Source organism: Mus pahari, chromosome 5, assembly GCF_900095145.1.
Source record: "Mus pahari chromosome 5, PAHARI_EIJ_v1.1, whole genome shotgun sequence".
Classification (NCBI taxonomy): domain Eukaryota; kingdom Metazoa; phylum Chordata; class Mammalia; order Rodentia; family Muridae; genus Mus; species Mus pahari.
In genome coordinates, this window is record NC_034594.1 from 81875497 (window position 1) to 81885421 (window position 9925).

General features: G+C 43.4%; 1 protein-coding gene across 1 annotated transcript; it reads left to right on the plus strand.

The window, feature by feature from the left end:
* Window positions 1-8758: 8758 nt before the first annotated feature.
* Window positions 8759-9923, plus strand: LOC110321978 (amyloid-beta A4 precursor protein-binding family B member 1; the record flags this gene model as incomplete). The annotated part of the gene is made up of 1 exon (XM_021198552.2): window positions 8759-9923. A coding segment is annotated over exon 1 (1038 nt), but the record flags the coding sequence as incomplete, so codon positions are not given.
* Window positions 9924-9925: the final 2 nt, after the last annotated feature.

The following is a 9925-nucleotide window of genomic DNA, read 5'->3' on the forward strand; positions in this document are numbered from 1 at the left end:
GATCTATCTAGTCTCAGGTCTTAGCCACTTGAACAGAAACAGGTATGGGTCCTATCATATGAAATCAGCCTATAAAAGTGATTGATTACTTCCGTAAAATTTGTACCACTATTGCACCAGTATTATCAGGAAGGTCACTGTTGTAGATCACAAGGCTAGTAGTTGATTGATGTTGATGACTGGCTTTCTTCTCCAGTAGCCTGTGGAGTAGCTTTCAATAGCATCAATGCTAGTTGGTAGAGGTGAAGCTTCTAGTTAGGCAACATCTCAACTTCTCTGTGTCCAGTAAGACATGTAAGTGTTGTCTTCAGCAATAGGGCTTTACCATCAGGTTTTAGAAAACAACCAGTAGCCTTGGAAATGGCCTATGAGGGTTAGGGGTTGTCCATGGGCCCCTTTGGCTGAAGACTCAACATGCTGTAACTCACTGATGACCCTGGAGGTTTCAGGCGTGGCATGAAATGTTTGGTTGCAGCACTGTCTCTCCAATTATTTGGTGATTCCATTTAGATTTCCTTATGTATAGCTTACATTTAGGAAGCTTAAAGCATGCACAGTAGGCTTTCATATGGTTTTTCAAATGGCCTTCAGCGTAGCTGTCCCTATCCAGATTCATCCTCTTCTCCCATGCCCCTCCATATTTAATCTTCCTATCCTAGTTTCCCTTTCATAATAATATATTAATTTCCCCTTGGGAGATCCTTACCTTCTCTGCAGGTCTCTTAGTAGGTACATAATCTACAATTATTGGATGTATTGTACATATTAAAGGCTTAAAAACCAACATCTACATATAAGAGAAAACATACATTTGTCTCTTGAGGTCTGGGTTATTGCACTCAAAATGATTTTTTTGTGTGCATGAATTTCATTTATCTTAGCAGCTAAATAATATTCCATTTTGTAAATATGCCACATTTTCATAATCCCTTCATCTGATCTGTTGTTAATAAACACCTAGGCTGTTTCCAATTTCTAGCTATGATGAATAGAGCAGCAATGAGCATGGGTGAGCAGGTGTCTCTTAGTAGGATGTAGAGTCCTGTAGAGTCCTTTATGACTATGCTCAAGAGTGGTATAACTGGAGTGAGATACATCTATTACCAGCTCCCTACAGTACCATCACTCTGCTTTCTACAATGGATGAAAAATTGGCAGTCCCAGATGCAATGAATAAATGTTTCCCATTTCCAACATCTTCAACAACATAATCTGTCATTTGTTTTCTTGATCTTGGCCATTCTGATTGGGGTAAAATGAAATCTCAAACTAGTTTTATTTTGCATTCCCCTGATGGCTAAGGATGTTGAACATTTCTTTAAGGGCTTCTCAGCCATTTGTATTTCATCATTTGAGACCTCTGTTTAGTTCTGTACCCTGGGTTTTAACTGGATTATTTATTTTCTAGTTATCCAGATTGTTGTTGTTGCTATTGCTCCTCCTCCTCCTCCTCCTCCTCCTCCTCCTCCTTCTATATTAGATGTGTCATTGGTGAAAATCTTTTCCCATTCTGTATCTCTCTGCTTTGCCCAAATGATGGTGTCCTTTGCTGTATAGAAGCCTTTAAAGCTTCTTAAAAATCTCAGGAATTAGTTGTTGGTCTTAGTTTCTGTGTTATCAGTGACCTTGTCAGAAAGTCCTTTCTTGTGCCAGTGAGTTCAAGCCTATCCCCACTTCCTTTTTGATCAGATGCAGGGTATTTGGTCATTTGTTGAGATCCTTGATACATTTGGAGTTGAGTTTTGTACAAGATGATATGGATTTATTTGTATTCTTCTATATTCAGCCACCAGGTGTTACCAGCACTATTTGTTGAAGATGCTATCTCTTTCTCAGTTTGTGTTTCTGGCTTCTTTTTCAAAAATCAGGTGTTCATAGGTGTGTGGACTTATGTCTGGGTCTTCAATTTGATTCCATTGATCAAGGTGTCCATTGTGCCAATAACACTCTGCTTTTATCTGTATAGTCCTTGAAATCTGAGATGGTGATGCCTCCAGAAGTTCTTTTATTATTCAAGATTATTTAAGATATACTAGTTTTTGTGTTTTAAAATTAAGTTGAAGATTGTTCTTTCAGTTTCTGTGAAGAATTCTGTTAGAATTTTTGGTGAGGATTGTATTGAATCTATAGATTGCTTTTGGTAGAATAGCTATCTTCACAATATTAGTCATTCTAATCCATGTGCATGGGAGATCTTTCTATCTTCTGGTCTCTTCTTCAGTTCTTCAATGTTTTTTGTTTTTTGTTTTTTGTTTTTTGTTTTTTTTTTTTGAGACAGGGTTTCTCTGTATAGCCCTGGCTGTCCTGGAACTCACTTTGTAGACCAGGCTGGCCTCGAACTCAGAAATCCGCCTGCCTCTGCCTCCCAAGTGCTGGGATTAAAGGCGTGCACCACCACGCCCGGCAGTTCTTCAATGTTTTAAATGGCTTAAAGATTTTATTATGGAAGTCTTCTAGAGTTGTCCTAAGAAATTTAACTTTTTTAGGTTATTGTGAAAGATCATGTTCTCCTGTTTATAATTAGTATACAGGAAGGCTACTGGGTTTTGTGTTTTAATTTTTCAATATTGCTACTTTGCTGAAAATGTTTATCAACTGTATAAGTTTCCTGGTGGAGTCTATAGGGTCTTTAATGTATAAGATCATATGACAAAGCAAGTCTCAAGAGATACAAAAAAAATGGAAGTAACCCCTATATCCTATAAATCCACCACAGTTTAAAGCTAGATTTCAACAACAGAAAAGCTACAAACTCATGGAAACTGAATAGCTCTCAATTGAATGACCACTGAGTCAAGGTAGAAAGAAAGAAATTAAAGACTTTGTAGAATTCAGTAAAAATAAATACATAGCATATTTAAACTTGCACACAATGAAAGCAATGCTAGGAGGAAAGTTCATAGCACTAAGTGCATTCATAAAGAAATTAGTGAGCTCTCATATTACCTACTTTGCAGCACATCTGAAAGCTGTAGAACAAAAAGAAGCAAACATACCCAAGAAGAACAGGAAATAATCACTCTCTGGGCTAAAATCAATGAAACAGAAACAAAGAGAACAATACAAATAATCAATGAAACAAATAGTTGGTTCCTTGAAAAAAATTAACAGGATAGACAACCCCTTATCCAAACTAACTGAGAGGCAGAGAGACAATATCCAAATTAAAAATCCTAAATGAAAAGAGGGACATACAACAGACACTAAGGAAATCAAAAGAATCATTAAGTCATACTTCAAAAATCTGTACTCCACAAAATTTGAAAATCAAAAAGAAAGGTACGATTTTCTTTATAGATACCACTTACCAAAGTTAAATCCTGATTAAATAAACATATAGACCTATACCACCTAAGGATGTAGAAGCCATCATTAAAAGTCTCCAAACCAAAACAAGCCCAGCACTAGACAGTTTTAGTGAAGAATTCTGCCAGACTTTCAAAGAAGAGCTAATACCAATACTCCTCAAACTATTCCACAAAATAGAAACAGAAGAAACACTGACAAACGCATTCTGTGAGGCCACAGTCACCCTGATACCCAGATCAGACAAAGATCCTATTGAATCTTTGTTAAGCAAGAGAATTTCAGACCAATTTCCCTCAGGAACATTGTTGAAAAATCACTCTATAAAATACTCACAAACTGAATCCAAAAACATATCAGAAAGATCATCCACCATGATCAAGGAGGCTTCATCCCAGAGATGCAGGATGGTTCAACATATGAAAATCTGACAGTCTAATCCATCATATAAACAAATGGAAAGAAACCACACAATCATCTCATTTGATGCTAAAAAAAACCTTTGAAAAAATCTAACACTTCTTTATACAAGTCTTAGAGAGATCAGGGGTAAAAGGGGCATACTTAAATATAATAAAGTCAATTTACAGCAAGCCTATAGCCAACATCAAATTAAATGGAGAGAAAGCCAAAGCAATTCAATTGAAATATGGAACAAGACAAGGCTGCTTACTCTCGCCATATTTATTTAATATAGTACTTGAAATTCTAGCTAGAGCAGTAAGAATACTAAAGGAGATCAAGGGGCTGCAAATTGGAAAGGATAAAGTCAAAGTATCATCATTTTCAGATGATAAATTTATGAGCAACTCCAAAAATTCTACCAGGGGACTCCTACCACTGATAAACCTCTTCAGTAAAGTGGCTGGATACAAAATTAACTCAAAAACAAACAAACCAGTAGCCCTCCTTTATACAAATGACAGATCAGAGAAACACCACCTTTCATATTAGCCACAAATTTTATAAAATATCTTGGAGTAACTCTAACCAAGCAAGTGAAAGAACTCTGTGACAAAACCTCAAGCTTTTGAAGAAAGAAATTGAAGAAGAGATCAGAAAATGGAAAAATCTCCCATCCTCATGGATTAGTAGTATTAACATAGAAAAATGGTCATCTTACCAAAAGCAATATACAAATTCAACACAATCTCCATCAAAATTCCAACACAATTTTTTTGCAGACCTTGAAACACCAATACTCAATTTCATATGGAGAACAAAGTCCAGGATAGCTAAAAACAAACCTGTACAATAAAAGAACTTACAGAAGTATCACCATCCCTGATTTCAAGCTGTAATACAGAGAAATGGTAATAAAAACCACATGGCATTAACATAAAAAACAGACATCTTATACCTGTCAAAATGGCTAAGATCAAAACCACAAGTGACAGCTCATGCTGGCAAGGATACGAAACGAGGGGAGCAGTTCTCCATTGTTGGTGGGAGTGCAAACTTGTACAACCACTTTGGAAATCAATATGGCAGTTTCTCAGAAAAATTGGAATTGACTTACCTCAAGACCCAGCTATATCACTTCTCTCTCTCTCTCTCTCTGTGTGTGTGTGTGTGTGTGTGTGTGTGTGTGTATGGTGTTCCATCCTACCACAAGGACACTTCCTCAACTATGTTCATAGCATCTTTATTTGTAATAGCCAGAAATTGGGAACAAACTAGATGTCCCCCAACTGAAGAATGGATCAAGAAAATGTGGCACATTTACGTAGCTGAGTATTAAAAATATAACATCATGAAATTTGCAGACAAATGGGTGGAACTAGAAAAACATCATCCTGAGTGAGGGAACCCAAATCCAGAATAGCAACATGGTATGTATTCAGTTATAAGCAGACATTAGCTGTAGAGTGAAGGACAATCGCACTACAATCTACACACCCAGAGAGGCTAAGTAGCAGTGAGGGCTCGAGGTGGGGACAAATCTCCCTGGGAATAGAATAGATATGGCAGGTGGGCTGGGCATAAGTGGAACGGGAACAGAGGGATCAGGTGATAGAAGATGGAGGGAGAGACAACTGGAATTGAGGAGCATTTCAGGGGTGAGGTAGAAACCTAGTGCAAAGGAACCTCCCGTGAATCCTCAAGGGTGACCGTAAGACTCCTAGTAAAGGGAGGTATAGAGCCTAAACTGGCCATCTCCTGTCTTACCCAGCAAGACTTCCAGTGGAGGGGTTAGGACACCAACCTAGCCTCAAATCATTCCACCTACAGTTTGTCTTGCCTGCAACATGTGGTTAAATGTGGTGTAGAACTTTTGGGGTGTGGCCAACCAACGACTGGTCCAGCTGGAGACCCATGGCATGAGAGGAAGCCCACCCCTGACGTTGCCTGAAGAGCCAGAAACCAGAGGCTGGATAGCACAGATACCTACGATAGAACTAAACACAATGCCCCCCCAAAAGTCAATAAAATTATTTCTAATGATATTCTGCTATACTCATAGGCAGGAGCCTGGCATAATCATCATCAGAGTGGCTTCATCTAGCAACTTATGGGAGCAGATACAGAGACTCAGACCCAAATATTAGGTGGAGCTCAGGGAGTCCTGCAGAAGAGCAGAGGAAGGATTGTAGGAGCCAGAGTGGACAAGGACACACACACACACGCACACACACACACACACACACACACACACACACAGAGAGAGAGAGAGACAGACAGACAGACAGACAGACACATATACACACACACACACACAGAGAGAGACAGAGACAGAATTGACGACTAACAGAATTAACTAACTATGGCTCTTAGGAGATAGTTCACTGAGACTGCATCAGCAATCAAGGAGCCTGCATGGGTCTGACCGAGGCCCTCTGCATATATGTTACGGCTGTGTAGCTTGGCGTTCTTGTGGCGGTCCTAAGGCTGGGAGTAGGGGGCTGTCTCTGACTCTTGCCTGCCTTGGGGACACTTTCCCCCTTCTCAGTTGCTTCCTCCAGCCTTAACATGAGGAGAGGGAAGGGCAAAGGAGCAGGAGTGGAGGGAGGAGGAAGGAGGGAGGGCTGGGAGAAGAGGAGGGAGGGGAAACTGTGGTTGGGATGTACATGAGAGAAGAGTAAATAAAATTTCAAAAAGAGGGTCTGCAGAGAACTAAGGTCCTTCTAAATGAGCTTCCCAGGCAGAGAAGGACACCAAAATTTCCCAAGGACAACTGGACTGGTGGCCTAATATGAATGTAGGGGGTAAAAGTCAGGCCAGGCCATAACTGGTTCAGCTTGGCAGACCCTGGCAGGTCAGGAAATGAGGTCAGGAGGGTTTTAGCTCTGGAAGCCAAGCCTCCCTTTTGCAGCAGATAGGTGTCTATGGGGAATTCAGGATCAGAGGCAGCAGCATTTAGTAGAGACTGGAGGCCACAGCTAGAGAGAAGCAGGGCACTGATGTAGTCAGCCATCAGCCTTTTGTTGCCTGCTAGAACAGAGGAAGGAGAACATGTGCTCTGTGGACTTAGCTGGGTTTTGGATGAGTGGAACAGAAGCTGTAGATATGAGTGACGCCACCTGCAGCTCTGTACTCAACAGGAAGATGGAAGAACTGAGACCTTATTTACAAGCCAGCAAAACAGAGCAGGCTTGAGATGGGCAGATGACAGGAAGAGCAGGATCAGGACATTCTGCATATGGCCACAGCTACACCTCCCAAGAGTATGTATTCTTAAAAATACAGACTGTGAAACTGATCATGCCGCTCTCCCCTCAAACTCCACTACTGCCCATTGCCTTTGGAACACAGACCAAACGATGTGGTATGCAAATGACTGGGGGCTATGTCCTCAGCCCACTGACCTCACCTTCCTTGCACTGGTCTTCTCTCCTGCCTCGGGCATCCTTTCCTAACCATCTTCTCTCCCACAGACCAGGTCAGGCCCCATTAGAACCACAGAGATGCAGAAACTTCCCCTCATAAGATGCATTCAGATGATGCTGGTCAATTTATTTTAGGACTGAGTAGGCATTGTGTGGCCTAATGCCATAGCCACCACAGCACATTCAAGGGTCACCATACTCAGCAGTGCCCACAGCACTCGATGCATGTCGATATTCAGTCGATACATGATGAATGACTGAATGCAAATGATATTAAAAAAAATTAATCAGCGCTCTCCAATCACTCTACAGTTTAGATAAGAAGTGTTCTCCAAGGCCTAGGTGTTCAACATTTTGTCCTCACACAGCAATGACGCTAAAGTGATTCGATTACAATGGTGCTGTCTTAGGGTTTTGCTGCTGTGAATAGACATCATGGCCAAGGCAACTCTTATAAGGATAACATTTAATTGGGGCTATCTTATAGGTTCAGAGATTCAGTCCATTACCATCAAGGTGGGATCATGTCAGCATCCAGACAGTGACGGTGCAAGAGGAACTGAGAGTTCTACATCTTCATCTGAAGGCTGCTAGGAGAACACTGACTTCCAGGCAGCTAGGATGATGGTCTTAAAGCTCACGCCCACAGTGAAACACCTACTCTAACAGGGCCACACCTTCTAATAGTGCCACTGCGTGGACCGGGCATACACAAACCATCACAGATGTCAACTTCAGCAGCAGGCCAATGACTTTGAGATCACCGTTGCATGGTCTGAGAAGATGGAGATCATTGACTGCATGCTGTTAATGGTCCACCTTGCTCCCGCTCCCTCCTCTACCTCTGCTTCCCCGAGATTATGGTAGAAGCCTTCTTATCCACCATATTCTCTTACCACCAACATACTGTGCCTGCTTCGGGCCCAAATTAAGGAAGCCAACCAACTGCAGTCTGAAACCTCTGAACCCATTAGTCAAAAGCATTCTCATCGAGCTTGCTTATTCCAGGGATTTTGTCACAGGAATGGAAGCTGACAACCTCAGTGACTGGCTAATATCCCCAGCATGTGGCCTCACACTGAGTGTTTACACTGATCAAAAGTCTTCTCAAAGTCACAGTTGCTCAAAGGAAAGATTTGAGAGCCGAAATGACCAGCTAAGCTCATGAAAAAACAAACAAACAAACAAATAAACAAAAAACAAAACCAAAAAAAGAACCCTAAATCTAAAGAGGTCTCACGCAGGTGAGGCCAAGGCTGTGAAGAAGCTAATACAGAGCATACTGAAACAAGATTATTGGGCGATTCCTTAGGAAAAACCAAACCCTGAGCTGACAGAGCTGAGGGAGCCCTCCTCCATCCACCCCGCACCCCACCTCCTATCTGAGTTCCCTTGTGCATTCATTTTAGGTCAGAAGGACCAAGAGTTTTGTTATGCTGGAATACTGTTCATGAAACCACTTTTATACCAAGAGATCTCTAAAAGGTCCAAGGAGGAAAACAAGAATCTGAGGTGCTTTAGTGGGGACATGAAATGTGCTAATTTTATGTCAACTTGACACTAAAGTCATTTGAGAAGAGGGAACCTCAATTAAGAAAATGCCTCGGCCGCTCGGGGCGCGGCCCCGCGGCCTGCGCGCTCCTGGGCGGGGGATGTTGTGATGGAGAAGCTGCGGTGTTGCCGGAGCCCTGCAGCTTGAGCTACCTTCGCCACCTGGGCCTGGGGCTTCGCCGCGCAGGATCTACCAAGGCCATGTCTGTTCCATCATCCCTGAGCCAGTCGGCCATTAACGCTAACAGCCACGGAGGCCCTGCACTCAGCTTTCCCTTACCCCTGCACGCTGCCCATAACCAGCTGCTCAACGCCAAGCTGCAAGCCACAGCTGTGGTACCCAAGGACCTGCGAAGTGCTATGGGTGAGGGTAGTGTGCCTGAACCAGGCCCTGCCAATGCCAAGTGGTTAAAGGAAGGCCAGAACCAGCTTCGGAGGGCTGCCACAGCCCACCGAGACCAGAACCGAAATGTGACCTTGACCTTGGCGGAGGAGGCCAGCCAGGAGGCTGAGACAGCACCTTTGGGTCCCAAAGGCTTAATGCATCTATACTCTGAGCTGGAGCTCTCGGCCCACAATGCAGCCAACCGAGGGCTTCATGGATCCGCCTTGATCATCAACACCCAGGAACAGGGACCAGATGAAGGAGAGGAGAAGGCAGCAGGAGAGGCTGAGGAGGATGATGAAGAAGAAGAGGAAGAGGATGAGGAGGAGGACTTGTCTTCTCCTCCAGGGCTACCTGAGCCTCTGGAGAATGTGGAAGTCCCCTCTGGGTCCCAGGCCCTCACAGACGGCCCCCGGGAACATAGCAAGAGTGCTAGTCTCCTATTTGGCATGCGAAACAGTGCAGCCAGTGATGAGGACTCAAGCTGGGCCACCTTATCACAGGGCAGCCCCTCCTATGGCTCCCCGGAGGACACAGATTCCTTCTGGAACCCCAACGCTTTCGAGACGGATTCCGATCTACCGGCTGGATGGATGAGGGTACAGGACACCTCAGGGACCTACTACTGGCACATCCCAACGGGGACCACCCAGTGGGAACCCCCAGGCCAGGCCTCCCCCTCACAGGGGAGCAGTCCCCAAGAAGAGTCCCAGCTCACCTGGACTGGCTTTGCTCACCAAGAAGGCTTTGAGGAAGGAGAGTTTTGGAAGGATGAACCCAGTGAGGAGGCCCCAATGGAGTTGGGACTGAAAGACCCTGAGGAGGGGATATTGTCCTTCCCAGCTCAGAGCCTCAG